Genomic DNA, 24,661 nt, shown 5'->3' on the forward strand with positions numbered 1-24,661 from the left:
TCACTTGATTGAGTGAGAGATTGAGAGCAACAACTAGCGAGAGCGAGCGAGAGAGGGAGAGGGAGAGCGACTGAGGAAGAGTGCATAAAAGTAGCGACAAAACCTGTGTATTTGCCGTTTTTGCCATCATTCAATTCTTAATTCTTACCGTCTCTCAGTACATGTGCATGTGTGAGTACTACAAACTCAGTACAGTATGTATGTGGTTCTGTGTGTGTGTGCGCACTTATTCGCTTGATGCTCGTACGGCGTTCAGTAATCATTCTGTGCTGTGGGCTGCGGGTTCTGTTCTTCGTCGTACACGACGAATCGTTGTTGGGTTCAGTTCGGTTCGGTTCGCTTTGGTTTCGTTATAAAAGACGAGGGTTCTATTTCAAATTTATGGAGTTGTCATTGAGCTCGCGAAGGTTCCGAGTCCTTACCAACTAGTAGTAGTGTGTGCTTTCAATTAAAAGTGATAGTGGTTGATCAAATATCAACAATTCAATATTCAACAAGTATTCTTTTTATCAATCGGCAACAAAACGTTTTCAAATATGCATTTGCTGTTTGTAGTATTAGGTAATTATTTGCGATTCAAATAGTTTTTAAGAAATGCGTATTTTACCTGCCTTGAAGTTAGTTAGTTGTTGTTAGTTACCCACTTAAGCCTACCTACTAGAAGTGAGTGAATATCGCAACATTTTCTTTATCAAGTTTGTTGGCATGTACTTTTGAAGTGAAGTGGCTGCGACAAGTGTTATACTTATATTTAGACCGACACCGACACATTCTTAGGATTTGTAATACAAGCTTTTCTACCAATAAAAGACGTCTAGTCACGTTTTGTGCTTGAATATTTTCCAAAGATTCCGCTCAACGTGCTCTTTCTTTCACAAATTCTTATTTCCAATTATTCTATGCGAATTTTGCAATAATTTACAAAATATTCGCAAGTTTTCTAAAAGGAAATGCACATAGGTATTATTTATTATTTGCAAACCAATTAAAATTGGGGAAAGTCATAAAGTTATTTTTTAACAATTTTAAAATATTTTTAAAGTAAGGTTTTAAAATGAAATTTTCATTTTATATATTTGAAATAAAATTTGGTAATAGAAAAAGTTTATTTATTTCAAATTTTACAAAATTGTAAAACCCTTTTCGATTTTTAAAAAAATTTACAAAATAATCTGAATTTAAAAGCCTTTCATAATGAAAATGTTTGTGTATTTATTATTTTCATTCTCAACTGATTAAAATCAACGTTTGTCATCAATGCTGTAATAGTCAAAGTTAAATTTATTAAATAATCTCAATTTCAAAATCTTTGAAAATGAAATTGTTTTTATTCCTTTTTAAAAACTGATTACAATCTATAAAAGTGTTGTGGAAAAAAGTTAGCTAATACTTATTATGGAAAGATTGTGCTCTATAAAGTGACAATGAATCGCTTGAGAGGTCTATTAGATTAGATCAGTTACATGTGCTTATCCATCACTTGAATCGCCATAAAGTGTGGGGATTTTTTGGAGTATAGACAAAATTAAACGGCGCTATCAACATGGCTAATTGAGAAACCTCAACATGTACTACTCAAAAAAGCATTGAAGAGTTTTGATAAAATGTGTCGACTCATATAGAGTTCTGGAGTGCTGAAGAGCCCCTCGAGCACTTGGCATACGTGAGTCATGCGGTAATAAATGCATAGAAATCATTAGTCAATTTTTGCAATAAATGAAAATGGGCTTACAATAAAAATTAAGCCTTAGATAAACATTGTAAATGTGCAGATTGTGTTGTTAATCTCTGTGGGGGGCAATGTTTTGACTCATCAAAGAGCAAAGAGCCGCGCCTCAGTTGACCACATGATATGCGGTGATAAGGTCATTCACTATATAGTTCTATATTTGCACAAGTTGAACTCGAGAGTGTCGTAAAGAAAATAGAAAAAAATGCTGATGAGCGATCAGCGTTATTAGTCGTAACTATTATCGACTAATAAAGCAATTTGCTTAGCTTAGATCGATTGATAACAGAAGGCAGCACTTTTGTAAAATGCTTTGTTGTGTTGTGATAAGCCAGCCTCAGGCATAAAACAATCTCAAGTGCATATTAAACAATTATTTTGAAATTAAAAGCATAAATTCATCGTTCGTAGTTCGAGATTCGATACGATTTTGCCAGCCATAAAACAAAACAAAAAGAATGAAAAATATAGTAGTACTTAATAACAGAGACTCTCACTCTGAAACCCATTACGATAACAATGCGAGCAGCAGCAATAATAATAAATATAGATACTGGTAGCTACGAAGCTACTGTTTTTTTATTTATTTTTTTTGTTTTTTTTAACTCAAGATTAGCTGTGATTTTGGCTAAAGATATTTAACAACAATTATAAACGTATTGTGTGTGTTGTAGTTGTATTATTATTACTGATTATACAACATTTGTGTATTGGTTGTCACTGCGCCAATTGATTGTTTCCCTTGATAATTGGAATGCCTTTTATATTTGATGTATTTTGTTAAGAGGCTTCTCTCCTCTGATAACTTGTCGTTGATAGGCTTCCATTAAAATCCACTGAAGCGTGTTTTTTGCTTGCAATTATCGTTGGATTTCGATTTGGATTTGTTTTTTTGTGGATCTCGGATTTACAATGCAGAAATTGTTTTGTTACAATTGCAATGTGCAATTCCATTAAACCGTATGAACTCTGCTCTGACACATATCTCTCTGGTTGTCATGTGAATTGTGGCTTCCGTTTGTCATTTACAAAGTGGATAGATAGTCGCAATCATATATATTCACAATCAGCAAAGAATGAATGAACTACTTTATGCTTCATGTGCTTCGCTCTTTCTCTTATCTAACACTTTGTTTACAACTTCTTCTTATTATTATTATTATTGCACTTTAGTGTCTTTGATACGAGCCCTCGAGACGATATTAACAGCCCAACCCCAACCCCAGACATCAGACATTAGCCACCATTCACATTCCTATTCACATCCAAAACGGTTTTTGATGGAAAGTTTCCTTCAATTGCCATCATAATCGATCATCCACAATCACAGCTATAAAATCTGAGCACTCAACACTTCATTGTTGGGGGAAAGTCAAGTCCGCAAACAATTCATAAAAGCCCAAATAAAGTTCACTTCACATCGATCTACGAGAGACGAACTCGCAGTCGAAGTCGAAGTCAAGTGAATTGACGTCTTCCTCACACCCACGACTCAATTGAATAGAAACAGCATTCAGAATGAGTTCACAAATCCAATCAAAACAACGCACACAAATGAAATGTTTTACTTCAAGTCAGCTAAATAAACTGATCATATCTGCAAAGTTATTTGGGAAATTTTGATTGTCTTCCGCAGAGAGTGTGAAGTCCATGGCACTATTCACATGACCAGCGGTGTGTGTGCGTGTGTGTGTGCTGTGTATAACCGTCATTAGACGTTATCAAAACGACTGTCGAATGATAATCAAATAAAGCCCAGCAAGCGCACTCCCGAAATCGTTTATCAGAGAACAATTTGATTATTGTTGGCTTAATAAAATGTAAATAAATTAACAATATGGAAAATCACTGAATAACCTAGAGACCAAAATTGCCTCCAAAAATTCGCGTCTGAGTGACTTGGCATAAAAGGCCAACCAGAAACCAAAAAAAAATCAGAGAGAAAAAAGTCTGAAAAACTTTTTAGCCAGCGACGTTTTTATCGCATCGAATGCAAAAGTGTTTCAATTATTTTTTTGCTGACTCTGCCAAAAAATGCTGCAATAAACTAAACAACGCAAAGCAACGAGACGAAGACTGAAATTGGATTTGAACATGCCGCATATTTCCGTTGTCATCTGTCCCCCATTGTGTTGCACATGTCTCGCTCTCTCTTTCTCTCAGATCTGACACTCGAGATCATGCAAATGTTTTTCATTTTTATGGCTACTTCACAACAACAACAGCAAGCGAGAAAAAAAAAATGCATAATGAAAATATATTTCAAAGTTGCAAATGCTGGCGGCTTTCTCATGTGCATTAAACTGTTTGTTTTGTGCCATTTTTCACATTGCATTTTAAAATCGAAAATGCAATTATCGTTTTGTTCGAACACCCCCATAATCACCTCCCTCTCTCTCATGTAACTACAGCCCACTTTTAACAGCTTGCGAACTCTCTTAATAACCTTTCGTTGCATGCGAATTTTAATTATACAAATAATAATTATTACCTGCCCCAAAGTTGCATGCAGCTCGTGTCATTAAATTGCTGTTCAACACATGTAGACATTCGATTTATCAGTTGATCATCAGTTAAATGGCAGTTGACTCAGTCAATCTAATCGCTGAAAGTAGATCTTTCATTTCAATAACTAAATGTCCGCAGACAATTTCTAATTACTTTCCAAAAACAAAACTGAAGTGACACTTGAAATTTTATGTTTAATTATCTGTTAAGCTAAGGGTAAAGTTTAAATTATTGTACTTCTATTTGTAGTTTAGCCTAGTCATAGAGATACTCGTGTGTCCAAAATAAAATGTTGATTTATTGCAATTCATAAATTTCCTGTGTATCTATTTCAATACAAAAATAATTGCGCTTATCTACGATTACATTATTTCATTTCAAAAGCAGCGCACATTCAATTTAATGGCATTTGCCAATTAAAATGTTTTTTCTCTTCAATTAGACTGTACTTAAAAAGAAAATGTATTTAAGTATAAAAAAGAAAATGTATTTAAGTATAAAAATGAAAATGTATTTAAGTATAGGAAATGATATGTATATTGAGCACATAGAAAACTCATTAAGAATTGTACAATAATAGAAATTATATTTGAAAATTCTTTTCAAAATCAGCTGATCATCACGTTCCCTCCCATACAAAGATATAGTACACATATCGAACTCATAAATCTGTATAATACAAGTATTTCACGCAGCTGCTGTCGTCATTTCGCATATCGCGGGAGAGTCAAACGACAAAACATAAATAAGTCAAAGACTTAGCGAAAGTGCTAAAAAATGAATAATAGAATTTCTGATTTTCATTCTGCATTTTGCGGCAAACTTTTACGAGGCTTTTATTAACCCATTAATGACTATATAAACATGGCATAAGAGTTATGCTGATGGGTCAATTATTTAATGGAACTACAAAATCATTTTCATTCAAATCGCTCGTAAAAAGTGACGTGAAAATTTAGAAAGAATGAAGAAAAAACAATGGAATTGCTTTCACACATAAATTTTAGATAATATTTTGATGTTTGGCTGTCAGAAGGCTTTTAGCAGAGTTTAACAGAAAGCTATCAAAATATGTTTTTTATGTACATTTTCAAAAATTGCAATACAAATCGAGTTAAATCGGCAGATTTTTTTTGGCTAGACAAACATGTGTGTTTTGTTTTTTTTCGGTTGGTTGCTAGCTGGTGCTTGGCCAATTCTTCATAAATTTTAATGCTTATTTTTAGCTGGTTTGCTGCCGGTCAAGTCAAGTGCAAGGTGCTGTTGTTGACGACGCTGCCAAAGCGATTCAACGATAATTTCAACATTATTACGACTGCAGTCAAAGTACTCTGCGCTGCTTTTTCTCTGCTCTGCTCTGCTCTGTTTACGCTGCTTTTGTGGCCTTTTTTCACGGCCAAGAACAACGCCAGCATTTAACATCGTTGTGTCGCTCAACTTGACACGACATGTAATTTAATAAATACACACAAAACGACAAAAAACAACACATGGGCAACCATTAAACTTGTGTTATGCTCTGCGTATACTTAATGTTTACATTTAATTCTCTTTTTATTTTGCAGCCTGTGGCACATTGGCTCTGAGTGCAGCTAACGAATGGGGTTACCCAGATCTGGAAAACAATCAGGATGAACGTAAGTGGAGCCAATCAAAAAAGAAACTATTACTATAACAACTCGTTAAAGTCTATTTGCTAAAATTAGTTAATCAACGCCGAAAGCGAATGCGAATGTGAATAAGTGTAGCAGAGGAATAACACTGTTGATCGTGACTGGGTCAGTGCGATGATCATTGTCAAGTAGTGCTCTTATTCTCATTCCGAGTACGAGTTCGGACTCGTCCCATTCCCATTCGGCCCGTTTATTTCAATTGCGCTAAATTGCGGTGTATGCAAATTAGACTCAAACGAATATCCAGCATTTTACTAGGCATTCCTTTACTTTCTTGTTCATCTGTTCACTTTAGTTATACCCGCTACTCTTAGGGGAGAGGGGTATTATAACTTTGTGCTGGCAGGAAATGTATGTAGCGGGCAGAAGGAGGTATATTTATTCTTGATCAGAGTTAATATCAGAGACGATATAGCCAGGTCAGTCTGTGAGTCTGTCTGTCTGTCCGTCTGTCTGTCTGTCCGTCCGTCTGTATGAATACCTAGATCTCAGAAACTATAAGAGATAGAGATATAATTTATTTTCGACAGCACTTGTTATGTTTGCACGCAGATCAAGTGAGTTCCAAATTTTTGCCACGCCCACTTTCACCTCCGCAAATAGATAAAAATCAAATAACAAGTGTAGTTTTAAAGCTAGAGCTATGATTATAAATACATATTTATGTATTTATATTTATATGATTCCTGTAAATTTGGTTGCGATCAGATAAATATTGATATGAAATACTTTGTATGGGGAAAAACGCCAATGGGTCTTCATTGTTTTGGCTGACAATCTGCTATTTTTTGCACTCTATATTTTGAATGTAGTACTATGTCAATATACCAAAGGCTATATTTGGTAGATTTTGAATTTAACACTATATCAATATACCAAAAATAGCCTTTGGTATATTTTTAGTATTTTTGTGGTATATAACGATATATTTTAAAATTAATACCGCACAGTTTTGCTTACATTAAAAATGGATAGCGGGTATCTCACAGTCGAGCACACTCCACTTTCTTACATGCTTTTGTGTTGTACTCTAAATTGTATTCTTCGTTATGTTTTTGCAGCATTTCCAAAGTGGGGCGGTCTCTGTGACAGTGGTAAGAAGCAGAGTCCCATCAATCTGCATGTGAATGGCGCCCTCAAGGGCGAATTCGATCCGCTGAAGTTTGAGAACTACGACGAACATCAAGGTTCACTCCAAATGGTCAACAATGGACACTCAAGTGCGTATACCGAATAGCTTCTCCCTCTCCCCCCCCCCCCCCACACACTCTCTTTCATCACAATTGATGCTCATTAAACTATTATCTCATTTGTGCAGTTCAAATCTCGGGCTTTGATCACGAACTGACGCTAAGTGGCGGCGCTCTGGGCAGCGACTATGTGGTGGAGCAAATTCACATGCATTGGTGGTCAGAGCACACGATCAACACCATTCGTTATCCCCTCGAAGTGCACATTGTGCATCGCAATACCATCTACCCGAACATTACGATGGCTGCCAATTTCAAGGATGGCATCACGGTACTCGGTGTGCTTTACCACGTGTCGAACACACCCAACGAGGCCATCGACAGCATCATCAAGAGTCTGGGCGAGATCAAGGCCTATGAGCAGCAAAATGTGCCTGTGAATGTTGCCGACAGTTTGGCTGTCGATGATCTGATACCCAGTGTTGCTAATTACTTCACCTATGCGGGTTCGCTGACCACGCCCACGTGCGCTGAGGCTGTCACCTGGATTGTGTTGACCCAAACGTTCCCCGTGACCTTGGCCCAGGTGAATGAGTTCAAGGAGATCGAGTACGATCAGGGCAAGCAGCTGCACAACAATTACCGTGAGATTCAGAGCGAGAACAATCGTGCCGTTGTCCTTGTGGAGCAGCTGCAACGTGCCGGAGCAGCTCAGCTCTCTGCCTTGGGATTGAGCCTCACTTTGTTGCTCTGTTTTGCAGTGCAGAAAATCAATTTGCTGTAGTTGAATTCAACTGACAGAGAGAGCGGCCATAACAAAAAACCATATCAGCCATAGACAGACCAAAGACTGCACCTAAAACATTTTATGTGCGGATGATACAACGAATTTTCTAAGCAGTGGAAATGGAGAAGAGAAAGAGGAAGAAAGAGAGAGAGAGCAAAAAATCCAGAGACAGGACCAGACAATACTACAATATACTCATTATTTGAAATCAGGCTTTGAAGCGTCGTGATGAAATTCAAATAAAAATTCAACTAGTCAATTTTGTGTGACATTCAAAGCATGTGCCTTAAAAACACTCATAACTTTTATTATCCTACGTAAACATATTTAATAAAGAGAAATCATTTTTATAAGCAAATCAATTGTTTCGTTTGAATTTTTTCTTCTGTGGTCAACGCTTTGAAATGCACCGCACACTTGATTAAGGTTCAAGCGACTTGGACTTTATAAAGTTCAAAGCATTTATGACATTATAATATCTAAGAATAGCTGGTGACCAGCACAGAAATATTTTACGATATTTACAACCAGTTCACAACACACAACACTCAACACATTGGTCACTTTTGATTCCTTGAATATCGCACGCGTTGGTCGCGTTTATGAGCATAATCAAGTCAAAAAATCACCTGCTTCACCGGTTAGTGTGTGGCTAAATATATAATATCATTGATAAGCCAGTATTTGTTTGGTCAACGTCGAACTGACCAATTCCGATAATTCTCGTGCTGACTATTAATGGACGATTATTGAATGCCATTAATGCAGATAATTTAATTTCTAACTGCAGTGCCATTGGATTTCTTTACGGCTTTAAGATTGATTGTGTTGTGATTCCTTATCTGTATGAGATGTTATAAACTTAATTGTATCAAATGACCAGCGGTCATCTGATGAAATTGTTGTTCAATGCGTTACTTAAACAGTAATATCTAGTTTTTTCTAGTATTTCACATTTATCTATCCGATAAATTTAATACTTTGCAATATCTTACACGTTAATAAATCGAGTGATTAATAGTGCAACGTATTAATATTTAATAAAAATTACTAAATCGAATTCCTTATTATTTTATAATATTTAACATTATTTATGTATATGTTCTTTTATCCTCTGCAAATAAGAATACTTTACTCAACGCAAGCGACGAGTTTCACAGCTTGCGAACTCACAACTAGATGGCGCCACTAGCTAAAGTCAGCCTAAAAGTAGGCAACATAATTTTTCGTTGGTTATTAAGAGCACAGCTAAAGGGCTGCAATCAAAAACTCACTTTGAAATATAATGCCAAGCAGCCCAAAAGCAAGTTTATTTAAACGCTTATTTTAAACATTTACAACAAATGTGTAATTAATTAATTAGAGTCAAATTTCGTGTTTTTCCCCTTCTGCAACCCGATGGAAGTTGTTATCATAGCGAACTGCAGTTTCGAGTGATTATAAATCAATCAAAGTAAATGAGTATCGATTGCCTATGTGAATTTTAACGCGTCTGCATAACAAGGTATCTTTGAAATCGATTCAAATTCATTCATCAATTTATACTATGGCGTAGGCTTAAGACAAACCAAATGTTGTGCGTTGTCTTAGACTTAAATACATCGTTTTGAATGGGCTTTGAAGCATTTTGTGTAATTTGTCAATGAAAAGTGTACTATAATTAATCTGAAAACATTTTTAGGCCAATAATCAAAAGTGCATTAGTCATTCCAGCACCTAATTGAATGTCTTCCCCCAGTCTCAGTGCTGGCTTATAATGCTATGCATGGATATAATCCACATTTATGCTACCACAACAAAACAAAAGCCAATGTCAAAATCTGACAGTGTGAAACGATCGCCACACAATAAATTAATAAATTAAAAACTAAAAACTTGTTACGAAAATCACAAATTTATGTCTCCTCTGCAGCATTCACTTTTTTCTGATGTTTACAAAAAAAAACAAGTATCATATCAGTCCAAAATGTTGGAGATTTATTTAGAAAATCCATTAAGATTTGCGAAATATATTCAAGTAGCAAGGCAGTTAACATTTAATTTATTTATATATTGCCAAAGAGGGATAAATAAAATTGTAAATTAAATGTCTTCTAGTTGATTTTACGAATTATATGTTCGTTTTTTACATTTCGAACGGAAGTTGATCATAGATATATATATTTTTTGGATAAGAAATTTGCATATTTAATATAAATGAACTGCTTCGGGCCGTTCCCTACTTTACGTTTTGGTCATGCTTTGGTGGAATTGGCGTGAGAAAGTGTGAAACCAGTTTTCGGATAGCTCCGGCATCGTAGAGGAGACAGCACCGAAAAGAAATATGGGTTGAACTTACAACGCGAAGGTTGACGAGTTGATTTGTGTGCAAACTTGGGATAATGAGATGCACTCGGTGCCAAGTCCAAGGGGAATTGCATTTGAGAATTGCATAAGTTGAGCGATTTAATGCTTGGTTTGATACTTTGTTAAGCGCTTAGCGGTTAGCGTGGGATAACACTATCATAATTTGTTGCTTTCATAATTAGATTACAGATCGCAGATAAATGTGCGTTACATTCACTGTGCATTTTAACAGTCAATCCAATTAAGTTGCAGCTGGCTTAAATTGGTAATGCGTGTTATGACAACTCATTTCCGTTGTCAAAAAAAACAAATTTCCCTCCCAAAAGAGTTGAAGAGTTGAGGCCAATGCGTAACCTGCGCAAAATGTCAACCCAACAAATGAAAATCAGAGCTTTCAAATTGACTAAGTGATTTACCTTCACTTTTTTGTATCGTAACTTACTAATGGCTGACTCTGGCAATAAAAAATAAATATTATATATGAACACACACATATGGACATTTGTATCAATTTGGCACAATATTTACACGCTGCGTATACACAATATGCAGCTAGACCTTGAATTCCCTCTGTTCCTCTCTTGCTGTCGCTCCACATTTCCATTTGCATTTTATAGTTCAAGTTGACGAACAAAAGAGGCCGGGACGGAGAGACAAAAGTGCATAGAAAACGATTGTAATCGATTGTAACCTCGTCCATATCAATCGATCATTTGCATATCAATGCAAGACGAACTGCAAAATTTAGACAGTTCATCAAACGAAACGGCTTGCGAAGTTTTTGTTTGCTTACGACTTTGTTGACACTTGCTTGATCATAATTAAAGTAATAATTCGATACGCAAACAACAGATGCTCAAATCGGAGATTCGCTTGTTTTAACAAATTAATTATTGGCCACAGTCAGCTGCTTAAATTGGCAACACAAATCAAAACAAATGCGAAAATTAGCCAGTGGAAGATACACTAAGAAAATTCAAATGTAGAGCATTGAATTCGATTTGAAATATTAATAAATTTGATGACTGAAATAATTTGTAGTTTAATTTATCAAGTTTTTTTTGCTGTGAAAGTTTTGAGGCGAAATGAAGTCAAGTTAGTGTCAAAATTGCCAAGTTGAGTTGTTGGCCCAAACAATAGACCAACTTGAGGCGTAACAAAAGCCCACTTCCAGTTGCCACCCCACGAAACTGTTTCATCTGCTTTTCAGCTATATATTTTTTTATTATTATTTTGTTCGCCTCGCCATGCAAATCTATTGTTGACTGTTGCAACAATTTGTTTTTGGTTTGCTGCTTCAGCTGCTGTTTGTTTTGTTTCCGATTGTAAACAAGTTGCGACCACGCATTCATCTGGTATCTGGTATAAAAGGCCAAGACATCGCTTGACCCAACATCACATCTCAAACAGCGAGTGAGACACAAAGTCAAGTTTACAGCCAACTAAGTTCCAGCCTAGGCAACAGCATGAAGTTATTTGTGGTGCGTTTGCAAATGGGATACACCAAGGATTATCAGTGATTTATATTTTGTTTCTTATATTTTTGTAGACAATTGTATTGGGCGCTTTGGCGCTGGCCCAAGCCGACATCAGTCTCACGCAGCCCGGATACAATTACCGCGTGCAGCCGCAACAGCAACAGCAACCAACAGTTGTGGCACATTTGCTCAACCAGCAATTGCAGCAGCAACAACAGCAGCTGCAACAGCAATCGTCGCATCCCGTGTTGCCTCCATTGTCGGTGCCATTGCCTTATCTGCCACCTTTGGGACAGTTCCAGCCACAGTCACATTCGCATGCCCAGCAGCAGCCACGCATTGTCACCTCCTCCTTCCCCATGCCAGCCAACTTCCCCGTCAACTTCCAGACGGCGCCAGTTCAGCAGCAGCGTCGCGCTCGTCCCCGCGTTCGCATTCCCAAGCGTCCCATTGTCACCAAGAACTTTTTCATTCACTCCGCCCCCGAGGAGTCCGAGGATGAGATTCAGGATGAGCTGCAGCAGTTGAACCAACAGCCACGCAATCACTACAACGTGCTCTTCGTCAAGACACCAGCTCAAACGAATCGCGCTGCTGCCTTGAATCTGGCCAAGACGCTGAAGCAAGAGAAGACCGTGGTCTATGTGCTGGCCAAGAAGACGACCGCCGCTGACTTGCAGGATGCCATTGCCGAGGCACCACAGCAGATCAACAAGCCCGAGGTGTTCTTCATCAAGTACCGCACGCCTGAGGAGGCTCTGAATGCTCAGCGCCAGATTCAGTCGCAGTACGATACTCTGGGAGGAACTTCGACCATCACCGATGAGGGTTTGGCTCCCATCACCTCGGTTGTGGGTTCTCTCGATGCTCCCGAGGAGGAGGAGGAGGAACAGCAGCAGAACATTGATGGTTCCCTGGATGCGCAGTCGCATGCTCAGCATGGTTCCGCAAGTCTGAGTCTTCCCATCAATGGCCAGGTTAACAATCAATATCTGCCCTCCAATCAGTTCTAGAATATTCTTCATTGCTCACCACATCAAATCTTAGTTAGTTCGCTGTCCAAAATGTTTCATATCTTGTTAAGTTTGTAAGTGAATTTATAGCTTTTAATGTACTGAAATTTCCTGCAATTGAATCCAGTCCTTATTAAAAGGTTCAATACTATTAAACAAATTGCGTGTTGTTGAATTCTTTCTTATTTAGGTTGCAGATTGTTAACTGTAAAGTTGCTTTAACTATTGTTGAGTAGGCATTATTTTGTAACTAAAACATTTTGACAATTGATTGTTCTTTAGTTACAAAATGTTAAACTGCGCATTAAACTTCTTCCACTCCTTCAATTCATGTTACTTCCTCTTCATTAGCTAACTTCTCTTGCTTACGCCTCGTATACTTGATGCCTCTCTTTGTTACATGTTGCGCAATATTCGCGCCTAGCTTTGCGCTATCTTTTACCTGCTTCAGATTGCAAAATCCCGACCACTTGCTTTACATTGAGGTGACAATCAATTGCCTGTTAATTCGAGCTCATAATCGACACCAGCGACAAGTGTTTAACAACGTTTGGAAATAAAGTCAACTTTGATTCATATTAAGCTTATCAAGTTGATTTGTTAGCACAAAACAATAGATTGTCATGAGGTGTAACAATAGGCAACTTTCAGTTGCCGCCTCTTGAACTCTTTCAGCTTTGGATTTTATGTCTTTATGTTGGTTTTGCCATGCAAATGATTTGTTGACTGTTGCATCAATTCAAAGTTATTGTTAGGCGTTAGCTGCTGTAGCTTCGGTTTCGTTATTCGAAGAGGCGATGACCTTGACTTGGTTGTGATATCAGCTGAAAGGAGTTGATACTATTCAAAGCTGTCCCTAAAACATAAAAGATAAAACGGGGGAAACACCAAAATTGATTATTTATTACTACATTTCAATAAGAAACTTATTTAATAATGAATCTTTTATTGAAAATGCTAAAATGAAATCTAAAATTTACGTTCAGAATTAGAAAATACAATTTAAAATTAATCCTTTATTCAAAAATACCAAAATTAAATCTGAAATTAATGTTGAAACTTAAGAAACTTATTAAATAATAGATTCCTTATTTAAAATGTCAAAATTAAGTCTTAAATTATCACTGAAAAATAATAAACTTGTTTAGTAATACAAACTAGATTAAAAATGCCTAAATAAAATGTAATATTAACTTTAAAAAGAAAGAAATTTATTTCAAAATAAACTTCTTTAAAAAATCTCAAAATTAAATCAAAAATGAATTTATTTTTGTATGTTAATTTTATATTTCATTTCGCTATTTTTAAGTAAAAGATTTTTTAGATAATGAGTGTCTTTTTTACTTATTTATTATCCAAATCCTATGTGTATTTAAAATGCCCAAAGTAATCTCAATATAAAATTAACATTCAAGAAAAAGAAACTTGTTTAAAAATAAAACCTTTATTCTAATCCCCAAATAAAAAACTCTTTTACTTGTCTGATAAATTCACTTGATCTATTTGAAAGTGAGTGGAAATATATTATTAAAATACAATATTTAAAGTGAGTACGTAGAGATTCAATTGAGATTCAGTTGCAATGAGCTCGACGCATATTCTTGCTCTCCCCTTCCCCTTCTCCTTCCACTTCCGCTTCCTCCTGCTGACTGAGACTGAGATGTGTGCGTATAAAGTCGTGATAGTAGGCAATGCCAGCGTTGGCATCGGGCTTACCCCGAGCACAAGGCATGCCCCAGTTGACCAATGCCACAAGCTTGCCATTGTGCACCAATGGGCCACCAGAGTCGCCGTGGCAAGCACCGCGTCCCTTATCGTTGTAGGTGCACACATGTCCAATGTCCACATTGGTGCTGTTGCCATGCGCCTCGCGACACTGTTCGAAGGGCACATACTCCACCTCAAGGCGTTGCAACTTGGCGGGCACCTCGCCACCCAGCGAAAGCGTGCCCCAACCTGTGAGCAGCAACATATCGCCTGCCGCAAGTGGTTCATGCTGCAACTCCACCAGCTGTGTGGCGTTGTCAAAGACAATCGATTCGTTGAGATGCAACAAAGCAATATCATTGCGATACTTGCGTGGCTCGTAGTTGCAATGCTCCACGATTCTGTCCACGTAATAATACTTGGTGTCATTCTGTTGCAGATCCTGTGTGCCAGTCAACACTCTCAGAGCATTCGCTGATTTGCCGTGAATACAATGTGCAGCTGTGACTATCCAGCGTTCATCGATAATAGCTCCACCACACGAATGTTGTCCGCTCTTCATGCCCTGCAGCGAGATCTGATAAGGCGCCATGCCAGCAGGCGCATCCTCGCCGCCCACAATGCGCTCCTTGGTGAACTGTGGTGGATACACCACCTCATCAAATACCTCACCAGTCACAGCAGCGATCAACAAAAGCAACAGCAACATTGTAATTGAGGTAGCGAAGTTAACTGCATTTAGCTTGCCACATTTTGTTGCCTTTTATTGCCTAGAAGTTTGTCTACTTTAAATGCCAGACACACACACAGACATAGATACCCCGCTGTAGGGGTTCCAAACACTTGTCTGGCGAGCACTTGAGCAGAAGGTCGACATTGATAAGCAAAACTCAAGTGCTCAAGCTCAAGCTGTGCAACGAGTATCAGGAAAGAAATAGACTAAAGCACACGCAATCTACAAATTGATAACTTAACTTTGTTTGCCGGTCTAAAAGTTCTTGGTCACAACACTTGCGAATATTCTACAGAGGTTTAAAATGAATCAGTAGATATTAATAATAAATACAGGAAAATACTCTGCAGAGGTTTAAAATGAATCAGTGGATATTAATAACAAATACTGAGTGAATATTCTAGTGAGGTTTAAAATGAATCAGTAGATAAATACAGTAATAAATATAGTATTTTAATAAAAGCACTTCCTATTTATGACTTTAAGGCATATCGAAAGACTAAACAGAAAGCTCCATAAAGAAGACTAGACATGATATAAATAGGGAAACAATATACAATATCAGTTCTTGGAATTAGATAAAACTGCGTCTAATAAAAACAATTTAAAGAATTATTATATAAGGGAATTGTTGAAATGCTCTAAATAAAGATGTGCTGAGAACCTTTTAAAAACATGTTGACAGTTATCTAATATATAATACTTACTCTCATTCCTCTTCTGAAAACTTATCAAAAAAAACCGTACAACTTAAAGGTGAAAAGTTTAAAAGGTATTCTAAAAATAGCACCAACTTTTACTCACAAATTCCTATCTCTCAACATACGTATTACTATTTTTTCTATAAGGTACTTCACCCTCCGAATACTAGTTTAAAAAGTGACTCATGCTACTAAAAAAATCTCACATTAAAAAATACTTAACTTTACATTACTTAACAAAACTCTTGAAAAGTATCTGAAGACAACAGACAACAATTTATTAACACTTGAAACAATTGTTTGAATAAGAGTCGAATATTGATCCCTTACCTCCTTGCAGAAAGAGACAGAGAGAAAGAGCGAGAGAGTTAGATAATAATTTGATTGGTTGGCTTATCAGTTCAACCACGACGCTGACCAACAGGCCATCGATTGTGCAGCTGACTCGGCTAATTTTAGACAGAGACTCATGCGATTGGACAATTGGATTTTATGACTAAACTGGCCATCTTTTCGGCGAGGATGAAACCGCCTGGGGCCTTATGAAGTTAGCAAGTTCATAAATTAATTGAGGCCAATAAGTGAAGGCTGTAAATACGTTATATTTGGGATATATACTTTCGATAAATGTGGCTGGACTATAGACTAGGTTAGTAAGGTATCTTTATGGACAAGATTGACCTATGTGCTGATCCTATCTGTGATTGGGGATAGCTATAAATTAGGATCATAATATATATTACTTTTTAATGAAAAGAGACCGCCTTGGGTTTTTCTAAATAACGAATAAATTAAGAATAAAAATTTAATATTTTACGATATATTAGTGGACTATAGATTACCATTTGATATATCTTTATGAAGTAGATTAGCCACTGCTTTGATCTTATTTTTGGGATAATGATTCAAGTGTTGCTTAAGGAATTTACCTTGAAAGTAAATAAGCCACCTTGGAGGTTTTTTAAAAACAAGTAAATAAATTAATAAAGAGTAGCAATTGTTGCTCATAAATATTTTATATTTTACGATATATAATTTCGATATATAGAGCTCAACTGTAGAATGACATATTAGGTATCTTTATGAAGCCGATTAACAGCTGCCATGATGCATTTTTTCGGTCAATTTCTCGGAGTATTTCAGGAGTTTAATTCCTAAATAAAGAGGCAAGATCGTATCTTTTAAATAACAAGTTAATAAAGTAATAAAAACCAGTAATTGTTGTTCATAAATATTTTATATTTTGCGATATATAAATTTGATAAATATGGTTGAGTTACAGACTAGGTTTTTTGTTCGGTGGGGCTTTTGTTCTTTGGTATATATAGTTAAGGTTTTTTTTATGGGGTCTATTGACCTCCTTGTATTTCCTCTTTGAGTTGAGAGAGTTTACGAACAGGCAACGCCTTCTGGTGTCATCATCTCGTTGATCCATGGCTGATAGTATTGCACGGATGCAAACACATCTGGGTAGCCAAGAGCACAGGCCTCGCCCCAATTGACAACGCCAACCAAGGTGTTGTTCTCATCGACCAGCGGACCGCCAGAGTCGCCGTGGCACGATCCCTCGCCTTCCTTGGTCAGAGTGCAGAGATGTCCTTCGCCCAGCCATTTGGCATTCTTCACCTTTGATTCGCAGTCCGAATGCGCCAAGTAGGCGAGCTCAATCTTCTGCAGCTGGGTGACATAACGTCCCCAGGCCTTGATGCTGCCCCATCCGGTGAGTGTGACTTTGTCGCCTGTGTTCAGCGAATCCTTGGTGGCCATCTTGATGGGCTGAGTGCGCTCATCGAAGACAATAGGCGTGGCGACGTGCAAGAGGGCAATATCATTGTGATAGGCTGGTTTATCGTGTTCACAATGCTTCTTCACAATATCCACAGAATACTCTGCACCTGGTTTGGTGTAATCATTGCTGCCGGTGACGATTTTGAGATACTGTTTGGGCCATTCGGTGCAATGGGCAGCTGTGAGTATCCAGTTCTCATCGATGATGCTGCCGCCGCAAACATGTTCGCCAAAGGTGTTCATGATGGACACTTGGTAAGGAGCAAAAGCTTGTGGAGCATCTGAGCCGCCCACAATACGCGATTCGGGACGAACTATATCGATATCCAATTGATGGCTGGCACGTTTGCCTAATCCAAGTTCGCGTGCCTCGCAGGCCAAAAGTGTGGCAATTAGAATAAGGAACTTCATTGTGTTTAAATTATTTTGTGTACGCGTTGTTTCGACTTTCGATTTCGAATTGTCAATATCATGCAGGTGGTATTCCTTTTATAGTCGCTAGCTACCTGTTGTTTGACTCGGCTTATCTTCGGCGTTTGCTTTCTTCGAACGTTTTTTGATAAGCCATGATACGCAATTCTGGGGAAGTTCCGATAGTGACATTACCATAGCCAATACGCTGATAATGCTCGAAATTCTCGCAAAATGGAATAAGTACCGAAAGCAAAGTCACTCAGTCGTGGCTGCAAGTGACAACACATCACTTCAATTGAATTTATAGCAACAGATTACTCATACGTCGCGTTGTCGCGGACTTTGCGCTGTTAACGATCTGTAGACGGCACGAGAACGGAACTTTCCAAAAAACTGGGCAATAGATTACAGAGGCTATTAAAATAATAATTGGTATACATTTTGCAGAGTTAATATACCTGTAACTCTTACGCTGCAAATGGGTATAAACACGTTTGGACAAAAGACAATTGTTGGGGTAGAACAATTTAATATAATATACCATAAAATAGTTAATAGAATATAGTTATATTCATTATCAGCACCAACAATGATATTGCAAGTTGTAGCTCTGTCTGCCAGAGACTATAAGAGCAAGAGTTTTAAAGTTTGTTTACCATACTTACTTTGTATAGATAAAGATTGTTGTAGACATTTCCATTGAACTCATTTTGAAGCGTCATTTATCATGGTCATATTATAATATATTCAATATGATGTTTTTAATGCCTACTAAGCATTAAATCTCAATTAGTAAATTAACATACCTTTCCACCAGCTACTTTTGCTACGCTTTTTATAATATTTTTATTATTTTCTCGTCATTTCTTTTGAATTAACTGCTAGCCTTTTTATTATACTATATTTTCTATATTATATCGGGTATTCTACAGTCTATTACATTCTCATGTAGCTTTCTTTTTTGGTCTTAACAGATAAGCGACAAATTTGGTAATTAAGAGCAGACATTTCGTCAAGTCTTGTTTTGAGTGGCTGCAAAGTTCACAAATTGTCTGTGGACAATCTCCAGACGTTTAAACTTCAAAAGATTCCAATCAAAAAAAAATTACTTACGACAGCCATTGATTGTAGACTGATTCCAATCGTAATACTCGTAGTAACACATTTGGGAATCCGCAATGATAAGGCACTTTCCCAATTACCTAAGAGACGGGCTTGGCTATGAACAAACGGACCTTAAGTTTACCTATTAAAATTTTGAATCTTAGTAATTGTGAAAAATAATTGATTGGGATTCTTATAAATATAAATCATATATAAGTTTTAATCATACTTCTCTTCTAAATTAATTGAATTAATTGTATGTTATTTGACCTCAAAGAATCAGAATCTTATATATTTTCTATTTGATTCTTTGAGGTCAAATAACATACAATTAATTCAATTAATTTAGAAGATAAGTATGATTAAAATCTTATACATTTTCTATTTAATTTAAAGATCTAAATACTAAATTATAGATTTAATAAGTTCGGAATTATATCTTTCTACATGATTTGTATAATTTTCACTAAATTCATTATTTTCAGAAATAAAAAATCATCACTTTTATAATACCTCTATTGTTGTATTTTTATCTATTTCGTACTTACATATATAAATTAAGTACTGATTCTTAATAAGGAGCTGTATCCAAAGTTACTTCTTCCCCTTCAATGATCCAAGAATTCAAGTTCATTTGAGAGCCAAGCAGGATAAAAAAAAGGACAAAAAGAAATCCATCTTCTAAGTAAGACATGTTGAAGGAAGCTCTGACCAAAGTAGACTGACTTGTAGACAACCAACTAAAAAGGTTCATGACTGTTGTTTGGATATTATTGACCAGTCATATAACTAGACGTAATATCCAATGTGTAATAAAACAGTCAACACATACTTCATACTTCAAATCGAACAAATCGCATAGCATTTATTGCAGCGCAATGAGTGAAATTAAGTATCGATAATGATAAAAATAAAATACATAAAAATAATCTAAGCAATTGTTGTAGAGGGCAAAGACATATGGATAACAGTGTCCACACAATACTCTTTACCTCCAAGTTTGTCCTGTCTTTGGATGGCTTACCTAAGCTCCAATAAGGCTTACTACACGGTGATGGCACAGCCATTGATCGTAGACTGAATCCAATCGTAGTAATAGCTGACACGCGCAAACACATCTGGGAATCCGCGACCACACGGCACGCCCCAATTGCCAATGCCCACAAGACGTCCTTGGCTATCAACTAGAGGACCTCCATGATCACCATGACAGGCGCCATTGCCAACGCTTCCCACAGCACACAAATGTCCCACATCAAGATCTTTGGTGTAACCGTAGGTGGAATTGCACTGTGAGGATGGCACATAGCTTACTTCCAATTGCTTGAGGTCATAAACATATTCTCCTTGCTCCTGTGCGTATCCCCAGCCTGTCATCACGAGCTTCTCGCCCTCAACTAGATCATCGACACCAGCCAAAGTAATGTTCTGAGTGACATCGTCATAGGCCACAAGAGTCTGCATCTTGATCAAGGCAATATCATTGTGATACAGCGGCTGATCGAATTTGCAGTGCAGAATGATCTCTTCGGTGTAGTATTCCCATGCTGGACCAGCCCAATCGTTAGTGCTCATCACGGTCTTCACGTTGCTCTTGTGCAGACCAGCCAAGCAACTAGCTGCGGTCAGAATGTACTGATCGTGTATGATGACACCGCCACACATGTGATTGCTGTGAAGGATCAAGATTTGAAGTTATATATAAAGTTAATGTAAATGTTTTATTCATTAGAGTACTTTAAGTTTTGGTATAAAGTTAAAATGAATTTCTCATTTATTGTGTAAATATTTCAATTAGTTGAGAATCGTATTTTATAGCTTAGATTACAGTGAAATCTCTGGTTGAGTTGTGCAAAATTTTCTCTTAATGGGAGGATACATAGATAAGAAATTTCAAAAGAAATGTAATGAACACTGTATGAAGGAAGTGTTCACTACATTTCTTTACTCCTATCTAAATTCAATTATTTTTAATGAAATTTATTTCCCACACAATTATTCAATACCGAATTTAGTATCCTTCAAACGGAATGAAAGATTAATAGCACTCAGTTTATAATGATTTTAGTTTATATTTCACTGTACGAAATCTAATGAATAATTTCCGATTTACTCCAAACTTATTTGATACAATTTTTATGTGAACTCAAATATTCAATATATAAATATATATTATATCATTAATAATATAGTCATTAGATATCATGTATTCCTTGAATTAACTGAATTTATGGTTTCTTTGTATTCCGTTTCCTTATCTATTTGGGTTTACAATTTAAGTATGCCGTTTACTAGTTCACAATTTTGTTTAATGTTGCGATGATTTTAAAAATATATCCTATTTATTTCATGTATTATTCTTAAGAGATCATTTTTATAACTCAGCTTCTTTTAATTTATTCCTAGCTGCCACTTACCCAAAACTATTCTGAATCGACACTTGGTAGGGTGCTGCACCCAGAGCTGCTGTTTCTCCGCCAATGATGCGGGAATTGGCGTTCATCTTAGACGCGACCACAGGCTGAAAATCACGTCGGCCAGCGGCGTGTGACGAGGACACGAGCAGCAGGAAAAGGAACGCACCGATTAGGTAAGACATGTTTAAAGAAGCTCTGACAAAAGTGGACTGATTTGAAAGTGAACCAATGTCAAGCAGCAAAACTGGTCTTTGGATATTAATGACCAGCCATATAACAAGAACTAATATCAATCAGAATAAAACAATATGTAATCGTAAAAATCGCATAGCATTTATTGCAGCACAACAAGCTGAAAATCATGTGTATTGATAAGTGAAGTGTTTGTAATCTAAGCAATGCCACAGCCGTTGATGATGGTGCGTATCCAATCGCTGTAGAAGGCCACGCGGGCATAAACATCCGGATAGCCAAGACCGCACGGTACACCCCAATTGCCAATGCCCACAAGTTCGCCCTGCTCATTGATCAACGGTCCGCCGGTGTCGCCATGACAGGTGCCCTTGCCCGCTGCCATTTGCACACAAACATGTCCCAGATCCACATCCTCGGTATCGCCCAGTTCGCTGCGACACTTCTCCACATCAATGTAAGTGCCGTCGGACTTTAGCAAGTACCTCGAGCGAGTGCCATCGGCAGATGGGGTGCCCCAGCCTGCAAAGGACAACTTCTCGCCCTCTTGCAACTCATCGATCTCGTTCAGAGGAATGATGGCAGTCTCGTCATTCAATTCAATGTTCTCATTCACATGCAGCAGAGCAATATCGTTGTGATACAACGGCTTATCAAAGTTGCAATGAATGTGGATTTCATCCACAAGGTAGTACGGGGAAGAGAAGTTGTAGGTGTCCACGGTGCCGGTGACAGCGATCACATTGCGGGCACGCAAACCCGAAACGCAGCTGGCTGCTGTCAGAATCCATGTTTCATTGATCACGACGCCACCGCAAAAGTCCATGCCATATTGATTCTGGATCGAAACCATCCAGGGCCATTCTCCAATGTTGACGGTACTGCCGCCAACCACGCGTCCTTGGGGTGATGACGCATCAAGGCGGGAGGCATAGCGGACGCTATTAGCTGCCCTTTGAGCTGGCTGCTGTTCGCCACGCAGACGCAGTGCCTCCGAAGAGGCGACAAAGAGCAAGAGGCAAAGGCTGAAGCTGAGCAGTAATGATCTCATTGTTGTACAGTGCAAAGTGAAACTAAAATAAATGGAAAATTCAACTAGGCATTATACATCGGACAGCTCTTATCGAGCTTCACATTTATGGGTTTGGCTAGTACCGGGAACGATAAGTACATTGGGACATTCATGGCGGGCATTCGAATCGTATTTGCTGGAAAGCCAGTCGAAACACTGCAAATATATAGACCGCTGAGATTTTGCGGTCTCCATCTAATCGCTCGACACTTTATGATGCCTCCAATTGAAGCTAGTTTTGCCGTGTTTTTGGGTTTTATCCTTGGCCATTGTAAAGATAGAAAAACGTCGTCGATAGCCGTTGGTCGACAATCGTTATGTGGTTAAAGCTTCCAGCTGCGATAAATGGTAGTTATAAAAGCTTCGACTTGGGTCATTCCAATCTTCATTGCTGGTCATTTAATTGCAGTCGGACTCGTAAACTTCAAGGAACACATTCATCATCATGCTGTCTGCTTCACGCTGGATGCGCATTTTCACCTGTCTGCTGCTTCTGCTGCTGATTTTGGGCTGTTCCATTGACGTCACCGTGGGCAAGCGCATGCCTCATAAATTCGCCACATACGACAATCGTATTGTTGGCGGTCAGGACGCCGAGGAGGGGGCGGCACCTTATCAGGTCTCGATACAAACAGCTTGGAGAACAAATATCTGTGGCGGGGTTATACTCGACGATCGTTGGATACTCACCGCTGGACACTGCGCCCTCGACTTTAATCTCGCTGATCTGCGAATTATTGTGGGCACCAATGAGCGTCTGGTGCCCGGTCAAATACTCTTTCCCGATGAGGCTATAGTGCACTCGTGTTACGATAGACCAGCCATATATGCCAATGATATTGGACTGTTTCATCTGAACGATTCGATTGTGTTTAATGAACGTACTCAGGCTGTTCAGCTAAGCAGAGAGTATCCGCCAGCCGGTGCTACGGTGACTTTAACTGGTTGGGGTGCTCCGGAACTCAATTGGCCAGCAATGGAGAAACTGCAAACTATCAATTTGACTGTCATCGATCATGCTGAGTGCAAGGCTCTTTGGGATGGCACCGACAGCGTGGACATTGGACATATTTGCACCTTCACCAAGGAAGGTGAGGGTTCTTGCAATGGCGACTCTGGCGGACCGCTGATGTGGGAAAACAAGCTGGTGGGCTTGGTCAACTGGGGCGCCCCTTGCGCCGTTGGCAAGCCTGATATGCATGCCAATACCATATACTATACGGAGTGGATACGTCGCACCATTGCAGGCTGTAAGCAGCGGGTCAATTGATTTGTCATTTATTGACCAATGAGTGGACAACTTTCTGCTAGTGGTCAAGCCAGCAAGTCATTCTTATTTGTTTACATGTTTGTTGGTTTTTTGGCGATTTTATTGGCTTGTTTTTATAGGAAAATTTGTGGCTATCAAGTTTGTATTATTAATAAGTTAATAAAAATGGCGAAATAGACTGTAAAAAACAAAGTCCGATTATTTTGGGGAACTAAGCAAGATAAAACATTGGGTATTTTGAGATATTTATCTACAGATTTAAGATACATTTTTCAGATGCAATATGTAAGAATTTTAAGTGAAGTAAATGAATTTAAAAGGCAATCTTTCTACTGCTTAGCGAAGACGCAAACCAACGTGTTGTTGTTCCTGTTTTAAGTGCTATAAAAATGACGGCCCAAAAGTATGCAGCATTTTTTTTGCAAGTGATGCGTCTTAGCTGGACATCTTCATTAGATGAAAAGATATTAATAAGGCAAATTTAAAATATTATTTTTAAAGAGTATTTAAGTAACGTTATGTTTATCGCTTAATACTAA

At 37.8% G+C, this 24,661-nt stretch overlaps 7 protein-coding genes across 7 annotated transcripts; 3 read left to right on the plus strand and 4 right to left on the minus strand.

The window, feature by feature from the left end:
* Positions 1-266: 266 nt before the first annotated feature.
* On the plus strand, positions 267-8,245 carry LOC132787350 (carbonic anhydrase). The gene is made up of 4 exons (XM_060794349.1): positions 267-561; positions 5,803-5,874; positions 6,972-7,130; positions 7,229-8,245. The coding sequence occupies exons 1-4, from the start codon at positions 537-539 to the stop codon at positions 7,882-7,884; spliced, it is 912 nt and encodes a 303-aa protein (XP_060650332.1). The 5' UTR covers positions 267-536; the 3' UTR covers positions 7,885-8,245.
* A 3,402-nt stretch (positions 8,246-11,647) lies between these two features.
* LOC132785191 (PAX-interacting protein 1) lies at positions 11,648-12,724 on the plus strand. The gene is made up of 2 exons (XM_060791183.1): positions 11,648-11,714; positions 11,783-12,724. Exons 1-2 carry the CDS (start codon positions 11,700-11,702, stop codon positions 12,722-12,724), a joined length of 957 nt encoding a protein of 318 aa, XP_060647166.1. The 5' UTR covers positions 11,648-11,699.
* Positions 12,725-14,285: 1,561 nt separating this feature from the next.
* LOC132785192 (chymotrypsin-2) lies at positions 14,286-15,140 on the minus strand. The gene has a single exon (XM_060791184.1). It carries the CDS (start codon positions 15,138-15,140, stop codon positions 14,298-14,300), a length of 843 nt encoding a protein of 280 aa, XP_060647167.1. The 3' UTR covers positions 14,286-14,297.
* A 1,943-nt stretch (positions 15,141-17,083) lies between these two features.
* On the minus strand, positions 17,084-18,119 carry LOC132787058 (chymotrypsin-1). The gene has a single exon (XM_060793937.1). The coding sequence runs from the start codon at positions 18,062-18,064 to the stop codon at positions 17,255-17,257; it is 810 nt and encodes a 269-aa protein (XP_060649920.1). The 5' UTR covers positions 18,065-18,119; the 3' UTR covers positions 17,084-17,254.
* A 1,901-nt stretch (positions 18,120-20,020) lies between these two features.
* Positions 20,021-21,799, minus strand: LOC132786518 (chymotrypsin-2). Its single transcript, XM_060793063.1, has 2 exons — positions 21,589-21,799; positions 20,021-20,843 (listed from the first exon to the last, which is right to left on the minus strand). The coding sequence occupies exons 1-2, from the start codon at positions 21,768-21,770 to the stop codon at positions 20,216-20,218; spliced, it is 810 nt and encodes a 269-aa protein (XP_060649046.1). The 5' UTR covers positions 21,771-21,799; the 3' UTR covers positions 20,021-20,215.
* A 103-nt stretch (positions 21,800-21,902) lies between these two features.
* Positions 21,903-22,980, minus strand: LOC132786516 (chymotrypsin-2). Its single transcript, XM_060793060.1, has 2 exons — positions 22,952-22,980; positions 21,903-22,853 (listed from the first exon to the last, which is right to left on the minus strand). The coding sequence occupies exons 1-2, from the start codon at positions 22,972-22,974 to the stop codon at positions 21,980-21,982; spliced, it is 897 nt and encodes a 298-aa protein (XP_060649043.1). The 5' UTR covers positions 22,975-22,980; the 3' UTR covers positions 21,903-21,979.
* A 249-nt stretch (positions 22,981-23,229) lies between these two features.
* LOC132786517 (chymotrypsin-2) lies at positions 23,230-24,297 on the plus strand. Its single transcript, XM_060793062.1, has one exon. It carries the CDS (start codon positions 23,298-23,300, stop codon positions 24,120-24,122), a length of 825 nt encoding a protein of 274 aa, XP_060649045.1. The 5' UTR covers positions 23,230-23,297; the 3' UTR covers positions 24,123-24,297.
* Positions 24,298-24,661: the final 364 nt, after the last annotated feature.

The sequence above is a fragment of the Drosophila nasuta genome, chromosome 2R (genome assembly GCF_023558535.2).
Source record: "Drosophila nasuta strain 15112-1781.00 chromosome 2R, ASM2355853v1, whole genome shotgun sequence".
NCBI classification, from domain to species: Eukaryota; Metazoa; Arthropoda; class Insecta; order Diptera; family Drosophilidae; genus Drosophila; species Drosophila nasuta.